The sequence below is a fragment of the Euprymna scolopes genome, chromosome 25 (genome assembly GCF_053919585.1).
Source record: "Euprymna scolopes isolate OS-2025 chromosome 25, ASM5391958v1, whole genome shotgun sequence".
NCBI lineage: Eukaryota > Metazoa > Mollusca > Cephalopoda > Sepiida > Sepiolidae > Euprymna > Euprymna scolopes.
This window is the reverse complement of record NC_136506.1, coordinates 81793357-81818587: the sequence shown is the minus strand read 5'-3', so window position 1 is coordinate 81818587 and position 25231 is coordinate 81793357. Positions and strand designations below refer to the sequence as shown.

The window sequence follows — 25231 nt, the reverse complement described above, 5'->3', positions numbered from 1 at the left end:
CCTCTCCACAAGAAAACAAAAGTACCAAGAATAAAGAAAAATCTTTACTGGTGTATGTAAACCGTGATGGAAAGAAAATATCATACACCAAAAATCATATAAACCAATTAAGTGGTTTTATTCTTAAGAAAAAAAAAAATCAAATTTTATGGTTAAACACGGATCAACAATCTTTGAATGCCATTTTGCAGGACAAGGGAGATAATTTCAAATAATCCAAACTTTGCAAGATTTTAGAAAGCCATTCTTAATATGGTGAGAAAGGGGCATTAGAAAAAAATACTCAAATTTGCTTTAAAATGATTTCATTTATAAAAATAAAACTAATTGATCACTTAACATGATTTTTTGGTGTATATTTTCCGACATGGGGACATACATCATAAAAATTTTCTTTATTTTCAGGGTTTTTTTCTTGGCAAAGAGAAAGGAGGCTATGAACAAGCACCAACTTTCAAATAAAAGAGGTTTTTTTTCTTACCAAATTTGGCCCAACACAGACGTTGGTAATCCAGATTGCATAAAGAATCCCTTAGCTTGCTCTCCTGGAAATAATTAAAAACAACGTTTTAATCACACAAAATATATGCTAGGATATACCTTTGTTTTAGAATTGAGTTATGTTCGAAAAAACATTTTGTTTTAATTCTACTAATTAGGTGTACTTGTAACGGTATTCAACTGGGGTGGGTTGAGCCAACTCTAAGTGAATTTGCTGCATCACGAGTTGAGACAGTTCGTCCATGTCTGTCCGTTGCTGACACTTCAGCATACTTCAGCCACTCATGATTCAGTTATCGTATACTTTTCGATAATGTCCTTATCTTCACCACGATCGTCATCACTTCCTGGTAGATCTGAACCATGTCACTCAGTGTGAGATTTTGCTGTGACACCCTGTATGCACTATTATTAAATTATTGTTGGTTGTAGTCAGCTAACGCGCTTCCTAACTTCCGGCGTAGCATTACTGGAATCGATGACAAGGTAAAGCAGTTCTTTCGCTTTTTTGCGGAAGTGACGTAGGTTTAAATTAAGGCTTATATCTCTTCTGTGCATGTATTTTTCTTCTTTTTTTTTTTTTTTACATTTTTCAGATTCTTTTTTTAATTTAATAATCATTGAAAAGTTTTTTTGGTCTTATTTTAATTAAGAATTATTGAAATTAGTTTCATTTTTTTTAAAGACTTATTGAAAACAATTAAAAAATTTTCTTTTTTTTTAGGTAATGAACTATTTAATAGACTTATTTTTATCTGTATAATTTTAAAAAATTTTATTGTATACTTTTCGAAAATTTATTTTTTTTATATTTTATTTCAATCAATCGCTTCACAATAAAAATACTGACGAACAATAAAAGTGAAAGAACCGATTTTCCTTATTACCACTTCTGGTAGCAGCCATGCCAGAAGTTAGGAAATATGTTGACTATAACCAAATCAAATTTTGTTCATTCCATTCATTTTCAATTCTCTGATAATATTCTTGGTTATTCAACTGACAATATCTCTCATTAACCTTTATCCTTGAATGATTTTTGGCCTTCATAAGGCTGTGTATTGGCATTCACCTGGGTTGAGCCGACTTCAAGTGAATTTACTGTGTCACAAGTCAAGATAGCCCATCCAGGTCAGTCTGCTGCTGTCTCCTTCGCATACTTCAGCCATTTGCAATTCCATTGTTGCACACTGAAGGCCTGAAGGCCGATCATAGCTTCCAAGTCGGCTTTGACCGTTGCAAACCACGGCCTTAATAAACCATCATTCTTAGGAAACCACCACTTTGAGTTGGATTTCTACCAGTATCTTGTTTGATTTTCTATTTTTGAGCGATTATCAATACTCTATAAGCGTGACCCTCCCGTGCCTGCCATTTTTTTTTTTTTTTTTTTTTACTTTAACGTAACACTCAACGTTACATGAATAAATGCTTTAAAATAAGTTAAAACGCAAAAAAGTTACTCTTCTACCTAGCTGGATAAATTATCTTGCCTTTGATAACATTTGTTATACGTTTTTTTATCACCTTTTCATTTTGTTATCTATAGTACAAAACGGGCATTTTTTTTTTTATTTTAGACAACAAAATGAAAAAAATGGTAAAAAGGAAAAAAAAAATATAAGCACATAACAAATAAATGTTATCTGGAGGCCACACAAGGATAAGGGTTAATGTATGCAAGCTGGTCAGCGAGACAACAGCGTGATTATCAGTAGTGGTTGAAATTGGGTAGTATTTAATTATGTAAGAACTTGCTTACATTAGACTTGAAAACAACCATGTTGTAGTCAGTTGAAAAGCAGACCCGCATACATAGTTCTATAGAAGGGACGTTCTAGGAAAGGAACATTCATGAAATTTGCAATTAGATTTATGCACAGTTACAATGGATGAAATTGTTGATAGTAGCTGTAGCTAGATGATTGTTTGCTGTGATTGTTTTGCAGGGAAAGGGGACCATAGATTAGATCTCAATTGAACACTTGTCATGAAGATAATAATTAAAGTAGAAAGTCTCACAATGTCTCTTATGAGAAAGAGGCTACAAGGAAAAAAAAGGGAGATAATCTATTAGATTTCAAAGCCGGTTTTAAACCATGTCAAGGTAGGAAAGGGTGCTCTGAACAACTCTTCCCAAATATGGCAACAGTACTCTATTTGAGAACGTATTTGACAGAAGACTGCATCAGAAGTGAGATAGTTTCTGGAACAGTAGAATGATCCAACCATTTTTCCAGTAATCTTAACAGATTTGATGCAAGTCTTTCATTTCAGGTTAAGAGTAAAAGTAAGCTCCAGAAGCTTCTTGAAGCAGGCGAGGGCCATTAATTTCAATTCGGGCCAAGTGAGGATCAGAGCGTTGATGGTGAAAAGATAGATTATGTATTTTATGGTTGTATACATCCTCTTTTCAAAACAGAAAGGCATTCACCAAACAAACTATCAAGGGACAACACTCCCAACAAATGTACAAATTTCTTTCATTGAATTACATTCATCCTCAACTGCAGAAAATTCTCTGCAAAAACCTAAACAGTTTCAGACAGAACAGATCAACTGTTGGCCAAATTTTAACCATCTGCCATATTACTGAAGGTTAAGAACTGCAAAGCTTTGTTGGTCAATTTCTCTAAAGCCTATAATTTCATTTATCAGAGCAAATCCAAAGAGATTATGTTAAAATATGTGATCAAGAATCAATATCAATTAATATGATACTGTATAACAACCCTGGCTTAAAATGGCCCAATCTGCCAATGGAGAGGAGTTTTTCAATGTTGTTGGAGGAGTATTGCAAAGAGATAGGCTCGCTCCTTTTTTTATTAACTCGTGCCTCGATTATGTCCTGCAGACATCTGCTGATCTAAATATAGATCAGAAGTTTAACCTTCAAAGAACAAGAAACTCGCATCACTAAAAAAAAATACCAGACATGGATTACACAAATAACCATGGCTTACTGTCTGATAACATTGATGAGGCTAACAAATTGTTCCATCTTATTAAAGAAACGCCCAGTAAGGTTGGCCTTTACGTTAATGCTAGCGAAGCAGAATTTAACCAAGAAAAAACAGAACCAATATCAATTCTGTACAACAACAACACCAACAACATCTAAGCAGCAAAAACAGACATAAAAATCTTCATTCATTAACCCTTAGTCTTGACTAGTTGTTGGGCCTTGATAAGTGGTGACACTCTTTAAAAAAAAAAGAGATGAAAAGTTTGGAATGTGGTTATTGTAAATTTCTGCATATTTTCCCCCGTTTCACATATCTTTTATTTATTTTCTTCTATTAATTATGTCGTCTTTGTTTATTTTAGTTTACAATGATTTATAGATTATATATAGTATGGAAAGTAGATACAAGCAACAAAAACATCTGTTAAATCAGGAAAACACTTTTTGTGCTTCACTGGCTGGCATAGAAGGCTTTGGCTTAATAATCACTCATGAAGTAAGTCAGAACTTGTGCAGGACACAATACTATGGCATTTATTATGTGGCAATACACCAACCAATTTGTAGTCAGGAGAATTGGAGAAAAATTCCCAACTTTACAGAGGTATGATCTTTGTTTTGTTTTTTTACATGGATGTCACCACTTATCAAGGCCCGGAAGCCACTCGGGAATAAGGGTTATTGCGTGTACAGTAATCAATGGGATAGTGTCGTAGTAATCGTTAGTATTGGAGATTTTATAAAGTGTCTTACTTAAGGGGGCAGTTCATCAGGAATTTGTGCGCATTTCCCATGCTACAAGTAACGTAGGGAACTATTCTTTACAGAAGACTTGTTTAATGCTAAGTAAAAACCATTATTTCCACTACTGTAGAGATCAATCCATATCTAACAAGCATATATATGTAGCTTCCTTCAATCTTGACAGACTATGGATACCCACTTTTTAAGGGTGCCTGCACATGGAATTTTTGTGGCAAGAGTTGCACAATCTCCAACCACACTTTTCCTGGGTTGTGTTGTTAAATACAAATGGTAAGTGGAGGTTCAAGATAGCTAGAAACAATGCCAAGATAAGCGGAGAGCACATACATACCTAGAATTCCCAAATGGTCACCCATCTGGTATTAGCCCGGTTCAACGTTGCTTAACTTTGGTGATCTGGTGAGAACCAGTGTATCAACGAGATTATGTTTACATAAACTAAGTTCCAAATTCGACTAAGTCGGTGGACCAATACATATAGCATATTTTTTTTTTATCATGGATCTTCAAGTAATTTGATGTGACAAGCATTTTGATGCTAGGATTTGAAACCTAAATGGCAGAATATATATATATATATCTATATATATATATATATATACACACAAATAAATATAAAAATATAAACAATACAATATAATTATAACAAGTTAAAAATAAAAAAAGGAAAAATAGAAATAAATAAAGCTTAATACAGTTATTTCCCTTATACCATAAGTTACCCAAATTTTACTGTGATACTATAAAAAATCTTGGCTGCATCACTACTTTAAAACAACAAATAAACAAAATACATTATCATAATAGGATAATAAATTTAACTATAACAATATTTGCTAATATAAAAAAATAAGGAAATAAACAACATTACAAATAATAAAATATAGCCAATGAATAATAATAATAATAATAATAATAATAATAATAATAATAATTATAAAATTATCCCCATTTACCTACAGAATTAACTAATCACATCTTACTGCAGTTCTAGCCTCTTGATGCGATCCTGGTCTCTTTCACCATCTTGAATACACTCGTTTTCTTTTTGAAAAGGGGAGGTGCTTTCTCCTGAAATTAATCAAAGTTCCATACCACCAAAGGACTTTATATACACTGGACATACCAATAACTTGGTTTGCAGATGATTATTTAATGAGAGGATGAGTGATAAATGAATAAATAACTAAACATTTCTCTACTTGAACATACCAGTCTACGTCTGTTTGTTTTTCCTTTCTTTACTCTTGTGGCTCTGGTCTTTTCTGCATTGTTCTCGCCTTTTTAAAATTGCCATATATATATATATATATATATATATATATACACACTAGCAAAAGTACCTGTCGTTGACTGGGTTCAAAAATAACCTACAGAAAATGGACTCTGATTTATGAAAGTATGATAGGTTATGAAAAGGAAGGGTTGTAAATTTGGGGGTATCAAAACCAAAGCAAAATATGATGAAAGTAAAAATAAAATAGATAAACCCCATAATTTATTATACCATACCTGTTCATACTGAAACACTTATCACAATATTCTGTGGATCTATATTAAAAAACCTTTGTAAACTTTGTGACATATTTCCATTCTATGGAGGTTAGGCGCAAACGAACCCCCCCCCCTAATTTTATTATACCATATTTCTTCAAACTGAAACATAATTATCAAAGTATACTTACGCAGATAGATATGAAAAGTCTTTATTAAAGTTTGTGCCTATTTCTATTCTATGGAGGCCAGGCGCGAACGCAGATCCCACAATTTTATTATACCATCCCTATTTAAGTTAAAACATACTTATCAAAGTATTATTATGTACATCTATATCAAAAACTTGTAAACGTTTTTACTTTTTTAAATTTTTATTTCCATGTTTTGTGGACCAGGCACGTAGTACGCAGACCCCACAATTTTAATGAATCATCATTATGCCAGATCAAACATACTCATTCCTGTGTCTCGATACATCTTCTATCATTATATATGATCAGTTTTCTATAATAGTCAACCATATAGGAACCTATTCGTGACCAGACACACACCAGACGTTCAGCTTTATATTATAGATATATATGAATAAATGCAAAAGTTGGGGCTACTTTTCACACTAATGGTAAAGTCAAAACACTATTCTAGGTTAATTCAACTTTAGACAATAGATGCACCATCTGTAAAACATATTGCTTATATAAATGCAATATCAATCGCAATGTTAATTAATTTCAGTATATTTCAATAAATAACATTTTATTAATTATGTTATTGATTTAAAATTTTATTACTTTATTTCTGTGGCAACCGTTTAGTATTTGTTCTCGAATGTCTGTGACCTATTTCTAAATCGAAAGTGAAATAAGTATTTTTTTCTTTCTTTTCCTTTCCAATCACATAAAAATAAATTTGTATCAGAAATACCAAAACGTTAATATTTATCAAATCTACATGAATAAATGAAATATTTTTTGCGTTTACAACAAAATCATGAATTAAATGTTATTTCAAATTAATGTTTCAAGTATTTCAAGTAGAAAATATCTGAGAATGTTAAATATTTACATACATTATTTTGAAAAAGATACAGACCTGTAATGAAGCCATTTATTGGCTTCAACTGGAAGAATTGGGCATCATGTTTGCCCCTTTCTTCCGCAGTGACACGCCACACATCTGCACCTCCTAAAATAAGAGAAAAAATACAAAAGTGTACATTACTCTTTGATAAAATTAAGGAGAAAACAGAAGAGAAAATGAGGGGAAGCGGAGGAGTAAAAGGAGAAAATAGAACAAAAGGAGGGGAGGAAAAAGGTGATGAAAGGGAAAGAAAAGCGAGAGGAAGGGGAAGTAAAACAGAAAAGGAAATTTTACTTTAATGGGTGGTTAATTTATGGCATATCAAGCCAGTGAATACTTGATATGTCAAAGATACCATTTTCATGATTTAGACTTTTCATTATCTTCATTGTTATGTCCACAAAATTTTGGCCATTGTACTCTCCAACTCTCCAACCTTCTTCAGATGCTTTTTCTCATAGACAGTAACCTTCCAGTAATTTCAAACTAACCCTTTATTTAAACCATCTAAGGGATAGAAGACTGTTCATATAGCACATTCTAACTAAATAACATTAACAACAACACGAGGACAATTAACGTATATCGTTATTTTCATGGCAGGTGCTCGGCTGAGCTCCATTCTATGGTCCCGCCTCGCCAAACTTTCACAAGAAACACCCATCTAGCAGAAAACACTATCACTAGTTTCCCCCTACTCTTTATCTGTGCCTAAACCTAAGTGTAGATTCCATGAGCAAAGCTTCTTTCTTAGAACTGCACGCCTATGGAATTGTCTTCCGTTTTTCTGCTTTCCAGCTGACCACAATATGGTTGTCTTCAAGTCTAACGTTTTTTTTTACCGAATCTCCATTACTAACGGTTACTATATTGTCCAATTTCTACTGTACACTCTTTAACCCTTATCCTCGAGTGGACTCTTGGCCTTGATAAGTGGGTATGACTATGTAAAAAAAAATTTCGACATATAAGACAACCCTTAAAGTAAAAAGAAATCATCTTTAAAAACAAACATTTCATAAGATACCGGGTGTTGCAATCTCTAGTCTAGGCTAAACAAACATGGTTTTATGATTTAGCAGATGTCTTATACAACCGATATATGATAAATTTATGAAAATTTGCTCCAATTTTGTACCTCGTCTTATCTGACGGCCGCCTTATACGCCGAAATATACAGTAAATAACATTAACAATAACACGAGGACAATTAGATAACGTTAGTAACAACATGAGGACAACTATGTTTATATATATTATTTTAATTGGAATTCATTTTTTTTTTTTTTTTACAAGGTGGTCACCACTTATCAAGGCCTGGAAGCAACTCGGGGATAAGGGTTATTGCGTGTACAGTACGTTAGTGTTGAGATTTGATAAAGTGTCTTACTTAAGGGGGCGGTTCATCAGGAATTTGTTTATGTTGGACTTGAAGACATCCAAGTTGTAGTCAGGTGGGAAACAGGCAGACGGAACAGAGTTCCACAGGCGTGCACTTCTAAGAAAGAAGCTTTGTTCATGGAATCTATGTTTTGGTGTTGGCACAGATAAAAAGTGGGGAAAATTTTTGACAGTGGTTTCATTTTTGAGAGGAGTATTATTGATATTAATTTATTTATTGCGGACTATTATTCTCATCTTTCTTAAATGTTGTTTCACGACATTTCGGCCAACTAGTCCTCTGGCCTTCATCAGGTGGTAACCGCGACGGATAGAGACTGAATCTCCTGACTGCATTCACTGCAATTACTGCCTTTCGTCTGCAGTCCGAAGATTCAAAGTCCCTATCTGTCGCGGTTACCACCTGACGAAGGCCAGAAGACTAGTTGGCTGAAACGTTGTGAAACAACATTTAAGGATGAGAATAATAGTCCGCAATAAATAAATTAATGGCAACTATGTTGTCTGAGAAAATTGAAGCCAAGAATTGCAACTCCATCAAAAGAAATTGACCAAAATGCTCTCTTTTCACAAAATGCTAAGCATCCATCCATGATAGAAAATATTCTCCACTGGCATTGTGGGCAATAGTAAACATGAAAACAATCATCCAACAAAAAGGGAGGATAGTTAATTATTGAGATTTCATTTTGCAAAGCAATATGTAAATAAGTTAACCCTCAGACGTTCGCACAGACATGACAAAATATTAGGTATTTATCTTTATAGTGAATAGAAAGTTGACCTTTTGATCTCACAGTGCAATAAATGATTCAACTTTATAATATTTTTTTCCAGGAGATTAGACAAAAAACCAAGTGTTGGTTCCATGAAAGCGTTTCTGTGGAGTAAACTGGATTCAAACTTGATACATTCAGGTTTTCAGTCTGTGTTGTTAACCACTTAGCCACCACACCCCCAGGTAGTAAATATAGAATAGATAACAGATACTTGCAAGAGCAAAAATAAATAATAGTGCTAGTAGAGCAATGAAACTTGCCACAGTTATTAGTCTTTCTCTACATAGGAGCTATCCAGAGTTATGCATTTCTCCCATCATTTGATGCTGCTCTGGAGACCGTTTTTGTAGAACACTAGGTTGGTCCTCCAACCACGATGTGGCTTCAGAAATCAAAGCTGCATCATCTGGAAAACGCTTTCCTTTCAAAATCAACTTCATGGTTGGGAAGAGATGAAAGTCAGAGGGTACAAGGTCAGGAGAGTAAGGAGGATGGGGAAGGATTTCATAACCACACGCCCGTGCTTCTGATCTGGCGACATGCGAGTTGTGAACCGGAGCATTATCCTATAGGAGGAGGGTACCTTTGCTGATCTTGCCCTGCCTCTTGATTTTGATAGCTTCCCTTAATTTCCTTAAAAGTGAAGCATAATAGGCTCCTGTAATTGTGGTACCCTTTGCCAGGAAATCTGTCATCACTACTCCGTCCTGGTTCCAGAAGACTGTGAGCATGACCTTGCCAGTGGAGGGCTGCACCCTTGCCTTCTTTGGAGGTGGTGAGTTCAAGTGCTTCCACTGCATTGACTGGGCTTTGGTCTCTGGATCATAGCAATGGACCCAGGTTTCATCCTGTGTAATCAGTCTTTTGAAAAACTTTGACTCATCTTCTTGGCACATCTCCAAATTCATCCTCGAGCACTCAACGCGTTCTCGTTTCTGGAATGGTGTGAGCAACCTGGGAATCCATCTGGCAGACACCTTATGCATATGCAAATGGTCATGAATGATAGTTTCCACAGACCTTGTACTAATCTTGACATCTTGGGCTATTTGGCGAATAGTAATGTGCCGATCTTCCAAAATGGCAGCCTCAACTTGACGGACAGATGCCTCATCAATGGCAGAAGGGGGGGGGGGCAGGTTTGAATTCACAATGCCAGCGTTTTACAAGGTCATATGATGGGGCATTATCACCATAAGTTTCTTTCATTTCATCAAAAGTCTCCTGTGGTGTTCGCCCCTTTCAAATACAAAAACCGGATCACTGCTTGACATTCAACAGCCTCCATTTCACACCTGACTCAGTTCAAACACCTGTAAAACAGAAACCACAATTAGTTCAGAGCTGTAGTTTACCACATAACGCATAGAGATATAAATCATTGCACATGGAAAATTTCAGCTAGATCAGACAACTGGAAGTGGGTCGGGGGCATTACTTATTGCATGCCCTTCGTAATGGATAAGATTCTATAAAGGAGACTTTCCAGTGTAAGTGGGTAACAGTCGTAAAAGATATGAGCATGAGAGTGAAAATACCTCCAACTGTTTGTTGGAAACTGTCAATCTGAAACAAGGTACAAATTATTGAAAGCAAACAAAACGAATGCATACTTTCTCAAAACTTAATGAATAAATGTGTATTTGTTGTGGTTTCATCCTCACCTGCATCATATCTCAAATTATGTGATCCATGCATAGTGGTCATGAGCAAAGTCGCTAACTAATCCCAATTCTAATGTCAAAAGCCAAAAACCGGTAAACTTAAGAGCTCAGGCAAGTCCATAATGGTTGTTCCCCAGTTCCTCAGCTGTCAGTCAATACGCTTGTGCCACTCAGAAAGAGAAGTAGGGAGGATAACGTTAAATTAATTTTGACTCTGGGTGATGAGCTGCACACCCAAAATGTTGGAGACATTGTTGCAACAAAAGAAACAGCTTGAAATGTTGATAGAGAGAACAGCAGTTGGAATATAGTTCGCCCATCAGCATTGTTGAGTGACCATTTGTCCGTTTTGCTTTACGGCATATCAACCGTTTTCGGGTTATTTAATGCTGAATCTGGTAATTTTGTAAAAAAAGTTTTTATGATTCAAGTTCTTCGTGGCTTCAATCAAATATTTATTCATCAGGTTTGGTTTGGTTGTTTTGTAGAGAAAAATTGGTTTTGTTTTTCCTTTACAGAATATGATTAAATTTTGCAAAAGGAAAAGAAAAAAATATCAGTGACATTCATGTCTAGTACATTTTAGGTCAGGAACCCATTATGTTCAGACATCCTGATCTGGTAGCACCAAACCATCTATAGCTGGACTTCCAAACAATTCTATTAAAAAAAGTGAACATGACATTGGTTGGGACTATGAGGGCAGCTATGATCACTATGTTAGAATGCCCATATCTGTGATGTCTCCTTTGAGTTTTGAACAAATAGATTTTAAATGAATGCATTTGAAACTTTTTTTTTTTTTTTTTTTTTTTTTTTACACGGTGGTCACCACTTATCAAGGCCCGGAAGCCACTCAGGGATAAGAGTTAATGTAAGTGTTTCTACTGATCTCTAAAGCACTGCAGTACCATCTGTGCAACCTGATAAGACTGTAGGTGTGTGCGCTAGTATACATACATGTGTGTGTGTGTGTGTGTGTGTGTAACTTTACACACACAAAAGAGGAGGAAGGTCAGTTAAATTTTGTTCTGTTTGTGGACATGTGTGTGTAACTTTACACACACACGTCCACAAACAGAAAAAAATTGAACTGACCTTCCTCCTCTTTTCTCTCCGGGCACACCCAACTCCCTCCCCACTCTTTAAACTACTGATCCCTACCTTCTTATCTTCTTTTAGTCAGGAACTTGCCATCTTATCCACAACCATAATCACTGCTTTGAGCTTCTTAGCTGACCCGACCCCTGTCTTTTATTCTTTGAGCCGACTACATACTGACATTTGCCAGGTTTTACAGAAATTACAATTTATTTTGCTTCTTTTCTTTTTCTTATATTTTAACTTTGTTTAGTTTAAATTGCATCCATTTTCATAATTTTTGTTTTGCTCAATTTAAGTACCACAAAGAACCAGTTTAATATGTGAAAATGGATAAATATAGTAAAATTCCTTTCAATTTCAACTTGTGATAACTCATTTATTTCTGAGATTATTTTGATAAAATTTGCATCGGGCTAAGATCACAGTGTAGTATCTGTTCTGATGCTACACTTCACCTTTTCTGCACTCAGTCAGTGGAGGAAAAATCCTTCATGACTGAGAATTTTAATTTTTGTTTCTATCCAGAGTGCCCCTTTTTGGGGAGCTGAATTTTCCCTACATTAAAAACTGACCCTGTGTCTAACTCTGCCCTCATAGGGACACAAGTAAATAGGAACATTTAATATTTTCTCTTTATAAATGTACAATTATTTCTCTTGTGTCGTTAATCTTTTTTTTCAGCTTATTAGAAGATGCGTTATTATTTTCAGTGACATGCGATTTATTTCTTGATGTTGATGTTTTACAACTTAATGCGTGCAATTTTGTGTATCACCATGCATATATAAAAACAGTGTTTGATAAAAAAAAAAATGGCAACAGTAAAAATGGCCCAAATGAATAAATAGGGGAAAAATGACAAAGCAAAAACAATTCTATTAGGAAAACTTCAAGAATGGTGGATTAAGATGGAGCGAGATAATCCCCCCCCTCCATTTTAAATACAGGCTATACCCCTAAACAGTTTTCAAAAAAATTAAAAAAAAATTTTTTTTTTTTTTTTTTTTACAAAGGCATCACTACTTATCAAGGTCAAGAGGCACCTCGAGGATAAGTGTTAAAGAGTGTACAGTAAACAATTGGACAATAAAGTAATCGTTAGTAATGGAGATTCGGTAAATTTGTTAACTTATATCGAACGGCTCACCAAAAACTTGTTTACATTAGACTTGAAGACAACCATATTGTAGTCAGCTGGAAAGCAGGAAAACGGAAGACAATTCCACAGGCGTGCAGTTCTAATAAAAAAGCTTTGTTCATGGAATCTACATTTAGGTTTAGGCACAGATAAAGAGTCGGGGAAATTATTGCTAGTGTTTTCAGCTAGACGGGTGTTTCTTGTGAAAGTTTGGCAAGGCGGGACCATAGATTGGAGCTCAGTATTTTTTTTTATTGGGAGGGGGTGGATACTCACACTTCTAGTTTTAAGTAGAGTCTATGCTGTATTTTGAAATAAATATTAAAATTTATTCTGTTGTTTTGAAACAAATAAAATCGATTTCCATAAGTATATTTAAGGAGGGGGGGGGCTTGAATATTTTTTTGAGTGGACTTAGAAAAAAAAAAAAAAGTTTTCCACATTTTTTTTTTTTTTTTTTTTTTTTAACAAAACATTGTAATATTTACTTGTCTCCTCATGAGGGCAGATTTAGTCACAGGGTCAGTTTTAAATGTGGAGAAAATCCAGCTCCTAAATCAATCATAATTGCCTTAAAAAAAAAAGCAAAATTCTATTTTTCTTGGGTGTATACATTTAACTGAGGTCTTCATCTACTTTTAAAGAAAACATTTTTTAATTTAAAAAACTTTTGCATGCTTTCCCTTAATATATTGCTTCCAAGATTTTGATAAACTTAGATTTTTACCTAACTTCCATAAAAAACAGTCTCATTTTAAAAAAGGCACATTCATCAATATGGTTGGCTTTAATATAAGTTTTTTAAGTTGGATTTCACAAAGATTCTAGGTGTTAACTGAAGTAAATCTCAATATATAAAGGGCAAAATATGTGTGTGTTTGTATGTATCGCAAAAACTTCCGACAGACGCGGCAGAACGTGACAAAACCGGTATCATTTTAAACCTCGATCTTTCGGACAACAAATATAAAAAAAAATTGGCCAAAAACATTAATTCCTTCACCCTCAACTGGGCAGTTTTCTACAAGGAGGGGTCGCTTTTTCCGCTGACATTTTCACAAGTCATCATCTCATTTCAACTGACTAGCCTTAATTTCAAGTTCACGACTTCTGGTTCTTCCATGGAGACATCGGCTAAGACGTTACATATTTTTTAACCTTTTTCTCCTTCCCATTACGGGTTCAAGCCTGCCTGCCTACTACCACTATTTTTTTTTAACACCTCTTCCCACCCGGGTTGCCTACTGTTGTTCTGATTCCACCCTCCCGCTACTACCACATTTTTTTTTTTTTGGGGGGGTCCTTTCTACACCACCTCAACACACCCGGGCAACACTGGGTATCCCCGCTAGCGTTATAGAATTCTAGAATGGAGTTATGTTTGAAAACATGCTTTAATTGTTCTAGCCATAATTTATTATCAACTGAAGTCATCCATCTCTTTCCTAGCCATCACGTATTTCTTTCGACTTCCCCACACATTATACATTGATTCAACCACTCTTTGAGATTTCTTAATGTCTCAGTGAGCATTTAGAAAAAGAGTGACTCTTCATATGCCCATCAAATTTGCATGCATATGGATATGTACACACCACAAACACATATGTAAATTAGATGGCAAAATAAGTCGATTTACTTCTATATTTATTACTAATGGAGATTTAGCATCCTCTGTCCAAAGCTGAAACTATACTATTACTTCTATTAATGCACTACTGTACTATCTTTTAATGCTCAATTTAGAGGGCCTAGTGTAGTATCTTTTCTGTTATGATATCCTTCTCCTAGGGATTACCTTCTCATTTGGGGAGAGGATACTGATAAACTAGCAAAGATAAAGACTAATACTTCTATATAAGAATAATTAAGGCTGGTGAATCTACCACTAGTCTCTCCCTCTTAGACAAGGTAAAAAAAAAACGAGTCTCCAATTTAATAGGTTCCGCACTATCAGCCAAGTTCCAACCCCTGTCCCATCACTGCAATGTTGTATAAGTACTTTAATGGAATGCGCTCTGATGAACTGTTAGCACTTGTGCTCCCTCGGCTTTGGAATTCCTTCCCTGTTTCCTGCTTCTCTGACTGTACTAACATGCAGAAGTTTAAATTCCCCGCAGTCCCTTGTAGAAATGACCCTGATTAGTAGCTCCTAATGTCCAAGTGGCAATATGCCTTGTTTGGAGTGAAAAAGAAAAATATAATTAAGGATAATAAAGAAATAGATTTATTTTTAGTAATGCAACAAGAATTTCTTGATGAATCTATTATAGTTGTCGATCTGACGAAACATGGTAAAATCCAATTCAACCATTGAAGCAAGGAGAGCGTTTAAGTGTCATATTTGTGATCAATTTTAGATGAGAAGTTGGGCTATAAAAAGACTTGTTTATGCTTGGTTGCACATTAATTAACAAGGAGAAAGCATAATATATATATATATATATATATATATATATATATATATATATATATATATATATATATATAACTACTACATTTACTCACATAAAATTAATATACAAAAGTATAAATTTATGCGTAAACTTTAAGTATTTACTTCAAAAGTGCTCAATACATAGGTAGATTTAAAACAGGTCAAGACACTAGATACCCAGGCTAAATAGAACACACACAAAGAATCAGGTCAACCAGAGGTCAAATGGGCCTTTGTCCTATAAGTGCATGTTCATTGACTGATAGGAAGCGCGCAGTGGATACTAGAAAGCTGATTGGCTAACTAAAATCTCAATAGAAGGTGTGTATATAAAAACGACAGACAACCACAAAATTCGCGCATAAGCCTGAAGAATCCTAGAGTGGATGAAATGCGGAATATTCAGTGTAGCTTAATCGCCATATATGTTTCATAAATTACTATATATATATATATATATATATATATATATATATAGCATTCTTTCTTTTAGGCATATTTCATTGAATAAAATAAACATTTTTTTGTCGACTGATTCTGGTTTGGATACTTTCCATCTTCCAAGTACTTTCAAATCCAAATCATCTATACTCCAATAAACTACCAAGAAACAAATTAGAAATATTAAAAGCATTAATTAAAACTTAAAAAAAAAAAAAAATTAATAAAATACATTTTACTAACAGTACTAATAAAATGTTTATAAAGTAACTAAAATAACTTACCATATAATATTAACCAAGGAAATAATAAATTATACACACACATAAAAAAAGTTGTATAAATTGTTCCAGAACCAGTTCGATTAATTATTCTTGATGATGAATCCAGACGGATTCAAGAGTACTTGGAATATGGAAAGGATTAAAATTAAAATCAATAGACACAAAATGTCTATTTAATTCAATGAAATATATATATATATATATATATATATATATATATATATATTACTTTTATAAATAATATAAAAAATAAATAAATACTATTTGTTTACATCCAAACAAAATATAGGTGATTTTCTAAGGAAAAAGATCTTCATGGTTGAAGACGCTTATCGTTTAAAAATTAAAAAAATATATATATTCAAAACAGGTATTGTTAAGCTTACTAATTGAGTTAGTCTGTAAACATAAACCGAATATGATTATTGTTGTGGAGACGCCCACTAATTAGCATACGTGGGTGAACAAGGTATAGATAAAGGTATCAAGTCAGCAAGACCGGAGAGCTGTGTTCAAAAGCCAGATAGGCAAGACGCATGTGCCGGTTGCTCCATGAAAGACTTTAACACGCCCTCTGCTGGACAATCTTCCAACTGCAGTACAACTGCACCTTGTAAATATGTATTATCTTTTCGTCTTAATATATTTGTTTTACCTTTACTTTCTGCGTTCGTGTTGTTATTGACACAACAATTATTAACACTAATATTTATAGGATACTCCTAACCAGATGAAAAGGCTCAATATACCAAACAGGGAATAGAGCTTATTATAAGAATTTCTGAATGTCTATTGTATATTCCTTGTCAAATAATAAATCGTTTCTAAATCCTAATCTACAGAGTTTAAATTTTATACCTTTATATACATAATTATTCAAATTATTGTTGCATGCTCTAAAAAATTGTTTAAAAATTATTTTATATTAGTTTAAAGCAGGTATTGGCAACTCTCTGCCTGTGCAACATATCCAACCGTCAAATGAATTTTATCTTGCGTGCCATCTTATACTGAACAGTCTAAATATAGACAAACCAAAGTCACGGTTGAAAGAATATATTGCAGCATTTCTCAAACTGTTCAGCCGAAAATCATCAAACATTATCGTGCTACAGTATGTGTGTGTAGAATAAGTAGCTTAAAAAAACATAACTCAAAACCAGTCATAATGTCTCATTTTGAAATGTAATACAAAGTTAAATTTATTAGACCATTTAAAATGTGTTCAGTTTGTTTTTGTCGAATTGTAACTAGTTTTTATAAATACTATTATGGGATTGTGCTTTAAAGTGCCATTTTGGAGAGACATTTTTATGACAGTTTTAGAGCTATTTTACGAAAAAATACTCGGTTGCCATGACAGATCTCCGAATGTGGAAAATCTGATATCCCAGGTGTGTGAGTGCATTTCTAAGATCGCCCTGTACATTACCACATAAAGCAGTATTTATCGATTCGATTTAAAGAGAATCGTGTGCATGACAGTTCAATTTGCCTTGCAAAATGGCACAGTTTTTGAGACATTTTTTTTTCTTCATTTTATTTATTATACTTTTCATTCTTTTCATCATTTCAACATTTCTATTGCATCATTTTCACTAATACTCTCGCAAAAAGCATGAATCCATATATTCTCCCCCCAGCTCTGCATTAAATAGGAAAGACTAGACTCTTAGGCTTTGATTGTGCAACACATCTAAGAGAAGGAAAACTCTGAAATACCATTGATCTTTCTCTTCTCTTTTTCTTTTTTTACGAAAATCCATCTAGACGAGGCATAAAGCTACTTTATATAAGGAACAAACAAGAACAAGAGATGATTATCATAAAGACAAAAGAAGCCTATTGACCTTAGTCTTGAAAAGACCAAGGTTAAAAGTTGGGGGAAACAGTCAGCAGGAAGAGAGTTCCACAACCTTGTGGTTTTTGGAAAGAAGCTACTGAAATAAAAAGCTGTATTACAATGAGGAACCAAAACAGCAGAATTGATGGAGATCACTAGACTTACGTTTCAAACGAGCTGGAACAAAAGGAGGGAATTGATCAGGCAATTTTGAAGAATTTGAAGAACATATACCATAATAGTATTTATAAAAAACTAGTGGGACCTGTGAAAATCCCACAAGAGACTCATTCATATGTAATATATTGATGTTGACATTCTGTAGATGTTCAGTGTAAATGAAGATGCTCCGATATTGTAGCTCTTTTGTTAAAACTGCAAAAGTATTTATCTAAGCTAACAGGGGCACCTGGCATAAAATACACTTAAAATGATATTTTAATTCTTGCAGATTTTGTATATATTATAGAGTTAACGTTCTATCGATTCGTATATATTATAAAGTTGCGATTTCAAAAACAAAAAAAATATCTATATGACTTGGATGTATCAGCTTAAACCAAAACCAAAACTTATGAAAAAAAAAAAAAAAATATATATATATATATATATATATATATATGAGCAAACAGTTAATAAAATATGTTAAAAAACACTTTGAAATGAATTAAAAAACATTTAATCTGAAAAGGAAACACTAGATAAATGGATAGTCCTTAATCCGCGGAGTTTCAAAGAAATATTTTCCTTCTCATCAGAGGGCAGGAATTAGCAAAATGCAGGATCGGATTTTGCATGCAGAAGTATTTGATGAAACAACAAGTAAGTCAAAGATCTTACTTGAAAACAAAAAAAGTGAAGCAGAGGGAATACGGTAAAGAAAAAGGTGATTACACACGAATGGATAGTCTGGTGGAAGATAAAATCCATTCGTGTGTAATCACCTTTTTCTTCACCATATTCCCTCTGCTTCACTTTTTTTGTTTTCAAGTTAGATCTTTGACTTACTTGTTGTTTAAATACTTCTGCATGCAAAATCTGATCCCGCATTTTGCTAATTCCTATTTGGTTTTATCGAGCTTTTTTATCTGGCTGAGATAATTTTATAAATATTAATTCTTTAATATTTATAATTTACTTTAATTTTACCATCTTGGATCATTTTGGTAAATTCAATTGTAATTTTCATTTTATATATATATATATATATATATATATATATATATATATATATATATATAACTTCAGTTCCTTCAGCTATCATCGAAACCAAAACTTATAAAGAATTCTTGGTAAAATTATTTATTACAAGAAATGGAAGGCCATAACAATTAAACGATAGTCACTTGGATACACTGAGACTAGCAACATAGTTTCTGTGAGTAAAAGGTTCTGGAGAAGAAAGGTTGGGGAGGGGGGGGACAATCAAATTACAGATACATTTCTGCACTTTTTTTTTTTTTTTTTTTTTTTTTTTTTATTACATTTTCACCCCAAACAAGGCAAATTGCCACTTTGGTGTAGGGGGCTACTATCAGGGGCAACAACTACTGGGGTACTATGTAGGGATTTGGGCAGCAAGGTGTCGGTTCACGTTACACTTGAACTTCTGCACGTCAGTACTGTTGGGGAAGCAGGGACCTGGAATGGAATTCCAGAGTCTTGCGGTTCTGGGGAAGAAACTATTGGAGTAAAAAGATCTTTTACATCTAGGGACCTCTACAGTGTGGGGGTGGGATCTAGTAGCCTGTCGGGTTTGTCGAGGGTGCTCGCGTTGTGGGGGCACAAGTGATTGCAGTTCGTCAGAGCATTCACCACTAAAATACTTGTAGAAAAGGCAGAGGGATGCAACATTTCGTCGATGGGACAGAGGCTGAAGCTTAGATGCCAGTTCAGGGCCTATCAGGTTTGCGACTCTCTTTTGAACCTTGTCAAGAACCCTTAAATAAGACAAAGATTCACCAGTACCAATATGACAACAGCACTGTATACGTGGTCTGATAGTAGACTTGTAGAAATATGCCGATATTATTTCCAATCAGCTTGGATTTGTTGCTAATGGATTCAAGTAATACCTCTTCAGAAATGCTGTTAGGGATTGTAAAACTATACACTTTTTGATTAAGCATACTTACAGAGGGTTCACATTGTTTCCAGATAGATGCCATATGCTACAGATATGCATAATTTTCAAGGGTGCTTGTGCACATTGGTAATCTTTTAAACCAACGCATTTCAGGTGAAAACATTATGTGCAAGATCAAAATGAGTATAAATTCCAAACATTATGAAAGACGATCCAATAGAAGATGTGCTAAATGTATTTTTAACAGAAACAAATCAGCCACAATTACATTCTGAGAGTTTATTTTTAAAAATGGTCGGCCCTTAAATTACGTCAATTTAAGTCAGGGGAGATAAATCAGTTTGTCATACTATGAACTAATGACACTACTCTTCCATATTAAAACAAAACTCAATAAATTCTATTCTTATTTGTAATTATTTTTCTACTAGATTATTTTCCATAATTTTTGGAATTTACATTTATTTCGACATGGCACATATGCACATAATGTTTTTACCTGAAATGCGTTGGGTTATAGCATCTCCACAAGCACCTTTTTAATTATTTAATATAATTTTAACGTCACCAAGAAACTGGAACATTTTTTCTTTTTTTTTCTAGTAGATATGGTTGGAATTTTACCGACACTAAAAAAAATATTGTGCCAAACGTTTTGCATCCAAGGAATTTCTTTCAAATAAACATTAGACACTATTTCTCAAGAGTCAAAAATACCAACATATTTGAAATGCGAATAATGGAGGAAATGAGGACAATTTATAAAAACAAACTTTTTTTTTTCATTCCCCTTCTCCTCTTCTGCTGCCCTCTTTATTTATTAGGAAAAAAAATGTATACACTGATCTTCACATTAACAAAAAAAAAGCTCGAAATGAGGACATCAGTTTGACTGAATAAAAACATTTCTAAATATTTCTTGAAACTAAAAAACAAAACAAAAGAGAACTCAGAGAGCACGAACCTCCACCAGGTCATGAAAACTATTTTAGCAAAGAAAATCATATTAATCAACAATCTAAAAATAATTGAAAAAACTTGAAACCAAAAACAAAAATGAAAGAGGAACAACTTATCTCTATTAATACAATTATAAGACAACTTCACATTTGTCAATATGAAGGTTCTTTCTTTTTTCCTCACAATTGCAAGAATTAAATAATTTTTTATTTACTACTGTGTGAATATTTATTGAAATAAAAAATTCACAAATAAAACAATTCTAAAAATATTCCTAACAAAATAAAATTACAAAATTAAACCCACCAAAATGAATTGAGGTTTATCTATAAACATGTCAGTCATTGTAAACTTTTGTTTAAAGGGGTGGGGGTATGAATTATTTTATGTTCTTTTGAAGTTTGAAAGAAATCTGGACACATTTAAATTGTCAAATAGAAAGTTATTTCTACCTTTTGTTCTTTTTATATACTATAGAGTCAAGGCCCGGAGGCCACTCAAGGGTAAAGGTTAATGAGCGTCAGGTGAAACAGCACCTGATGATTAGGAGTGGAGGAAATTGGGTAGAAATTATTTAAGAGGATGGCTCAACAAGAACTTGTTTATATTAAACTTGAAAACAACCATCTTATAGTCAGCTGAGAAGCAGTTCAGCGGCTATGTGTTCCACAGACAAGTCATTCTGGGAAAAAAAAAGTTTGCTTACGGAATTTTCATTTAGTTTTAGGCACAGATAGAGAGTAAGGGAAATTGTTAATAGTAGTTGTAGCTAGGCGAGTGTTTGCCATGAATATTTTACAAAGGGGGAGACCATTGAGTGAAGCTCAGTCGAGCACCTGCTATTAGAAAATTCATAGTCTCAAAAGCTATTTAGATATAAATTTTTTAATTCAGTGAATTTAATTCACAATTTTCATTTCTACTATTGCTCTATCTCGTATATTGAGCTTCTTTATCTGATTGGGATTGCCTTATAAATATTGATACTAATAGTTATATGGATTTTAATTTTACAGTATTATGCCAGCTATAATCTGAAAGTATTGCTAAAATTTCAATTAATAAACCTTTATTATAGAATAAATGATATTGTTACTGCGCGAAGTTGGAGGAGTGTTACATCCTGTTGATTTAACACATGCATACTGGCTGCATTCAAAACAAACAGTCACAAAGTTGGTATATTCTTCATCAGTATTGCCCCGGATGAATAATATCTAAAATTTAGAAAAAAAAAAAAATTCTTCATTCTCTGTGGACCAGATTTCATCAGAGGAGTGGGTGTTTTTTGTTTTCTTTTCTTTCTTTTAGTTTTATTATGTACTAATTTGGAAAAAAAAATGCTAACTCATCACTCAATGGATTTATTATAAAAAAAAGAGTTGTGTGTGTGTGATGTCATTTTGGCCCTAGGTAATGCTAGTAATCCTGATTTCTTTTTTTTAAAGGGAGTAACCCTTTATAAAGGCCTGAAAGCCACTCGAGAATAAGGGTTAACGAGTGTATGGTGGTCACAGAGACAATAGCGTAGTAATCGTTAGTGGAGGAAATTGGGTAGAAAATGATTATTTAAGGAGTCAGCTCAATAAGAATTTGTTTACATTGACTTGAAAATGACCATATTCTAGTCAGCTGGGAAGCAGCCTAGTGGAACTTTGTCAAGGAAGGATAGGATGTTCCAAGCAGCTCCTCTCCAGATGTAGCAACAGTACTCCATTTTAGGATGTATTTTGCTCTTATGCAGGTAGAATATTGCGTCAAGAGTGACATACCTTCTGGAATGGTAGAAGGACAACCATTTTTCCAGTGACCTTGGCAACAGATTTGATGCAAGTCTTTCATTTCAGGTCAGTCCCAGAAGCTTCTTTTAAGCAAGAACCATTCATACCAACTGGAGCCAAGTGGGGATCAGTACGTTGATATTGAAAAGAGAGAAGCTTGGTTTTAAAATTAACTAGCCACCTTTTGCCCCATTGCCTCGGAGGAGAGAAACTCAGATCTTGGTCGCTGCTACCCTTTGAAGTGTTGCCATAGATGGTAGTGTCATCTGCATATATGTCAATGAACTTAGAATGCGAATTGGGAGATCATTTATGAAGATAAGGAAGAGAGTTGGGCCCAGAATGAATCCTTGAGGACCAACAGCATTGATACTTTGAACTTCAAACTTCTGCCCATCGACAACTACTTGTATAAACCTATCGGGGAGAAAGGATTCGATGATTGAGAAGATATTTCCCGATATTCTATAAGTGGAAATCTTGTGAAGTAAACCTTTATGCCAAACCCTATCAAATGCCTTTGATATGACATCTAACTAGCTATTACTCTAGAGAAGAAACCCCATTGATAGATTAACTAACCATTGAGATTACAATCAGTACATCAGCCGTAGATCTTGCAGGATGGAAACCGTATTGCTTGTCACCGAGTAGGGTATTTTTTGCTAGGTCAAAATCTTCTTACAATATTTACTATTCTTCATTTTCATAAGTGGCGATATTAATTATGCGTCCCAGGTGAAGTCGAACAACTCTGCTGGTAAATTCCCATAAGTCATTTATCACTGGTAAGAAAAACAGGCAGAATTTTAATTTTCAATTATCAAGTTGAAAAGCTCCAGTTGACAAAACAAGATGGTAGCACAGGTCAACTCAGGTGTGACTGATGATTTATTATTGAAAGAGAAATTCTTGTAGTCGCAATACCAGACACCATAACATTCAGCGCTGGACAAGGTGCACCCTGCTACTTAATTTGACACTCATAGTCTTTAAATCATTAATAAATACATTTCTGAATCTACATCCATCAAAATAAAACTTATATAACTAGATTTACAATAAAATTTACTTTAAAATGTTATTTTAATATTTTTGTTGTGATTTGTATATCACAGAAATCACTATTTAAATCCAACTATTAATGACAAAACCTGTTAGCATAGCATACCCATTAGCAGTAGATCACTTTCTTGCAAATAAGCAGTCGGGGTGTGTTCACATAAATACTCAAAGTGGAAGTTGTACCCATTGACAACGTTTCTAGTTGTTTTAGTTAATCAAGGAAAAGAATTGTCTTTGCTACAGAATTTGAACACAACACGTACGTCTTTTCAGTCAAAAGTTAGAATATCTCAAAGTTGATGCTTTGTAATACAAAGATAAGTAAAGACAGAAACTATGTTCAAATGTTGTTTAATAGTGAATATATTAATTCCTTTTGTCCTAAAATTTGAAAAGAATTGGATAAAAACTTTTTATGCACAAGTCGATAGAAGTCGCGACATGAGAATTTTTGTGCTTCGTGGTGCAGACAAAAAACCTGAAACAAGCGTTCATCAACTAACTTACGAATATAAAGCATTCGTTTTATTTTTATGATTTAGAAAACAAGTTTTTAATTATGGACAGGAAAAGAATTTTTTTTTTTTAATTATTTGAAAAAGAATAACTGACAATGAACATTGTTGTTGTTGCTGTTCTTGACCATCTCAAAGTAAATGCTTGTAGTACAAAGATAAGTAAAGACAGAAATTGTGTTCAAACGCTATTTAACAGCAAATATATTTCTTTTGTCTTAAAATTTGAAAAGAATTGGATAAAAACTTTTTATACACGATCCGATAGTAGTGACAAACACATCTAAACATGAGAATTTTTTTTGTGCCAAGATGCACACCAAAAAGATCTGTAAAATGTTCATCAACTAACTTACGAACATTCATTAAAGTATCATTGTATTTTTGTTATTATTTAGAAAATACGTTTTTAATTATGGACAGGAAAAGAATATTAAAAAAAAAAAAAATTCTTTGAAAAAGAATGGCCAACAATGACCACACTTAAACGAGTTAAAACACACCAACCGCCTATCCAGTTAAGTAGAAGAATGACTTTTATTGGGTTTGTTTTACAATCCACAAAGGTATGAAAAAGTGGCCAAAAAACAAATATATAACAAATAAATGTTACCAAAGGCAAGTTACTCTTCTAACTACCTTGATTAATTTTTGGTGTTATAAATGTTTATTCTGTTAAAAAAAAAACAAGTAGTGTTGAGCGTTACATGAGAATAAGAAAAAATGACTACAATGTCTCTTGAAGTCTCGACAACGACTTAAAAATAAAAAATTATACAAAAATAGTATTAGAAACTCAACCAATAATTGTCACAGTAATTTGAAGCCGTTAAAAACGAAATGTAATTATCCTAATTAGTTTAAAGAACTTGAAAACATAATTGTAATCTGTACAAAATTTCCTTTCATTTGATATGTTACAAGC

At 33.6% G+C, this 25231-nt stretch overlaps 1 protein-coding gene across 7 annotated transcripts in view; it reads right to left on the bottom strand.

The window, feature by feature from the left end:
- Nucleotides 1–25231, bottom strand: part of LOC145247464 (intersectin-1-like) — a 334749-nt gene that overhangs the window by 259787 nt on the left and 49731 nt on the right. For all 7 annotated transcript variants that reach the window (XM_080109259.1, XM_080109257.1, XM_080109253.1 and 4 more), the window contains exons 3-4: nucleotides 6821–6913; nucleotides 482–545 (exon numbers count right to left, since the gene is read on the bottom strand). In XM_080109259.1, the coding sequence (XP_079965385.1) occupies nucleotides 482–545; nucleotides 6821–6913 (157 nt within the window). The remainder of the gene's footprint in view (nucleotides 1–481; nucleotides 546–6820; nucleotides 6914–25231) is intronic.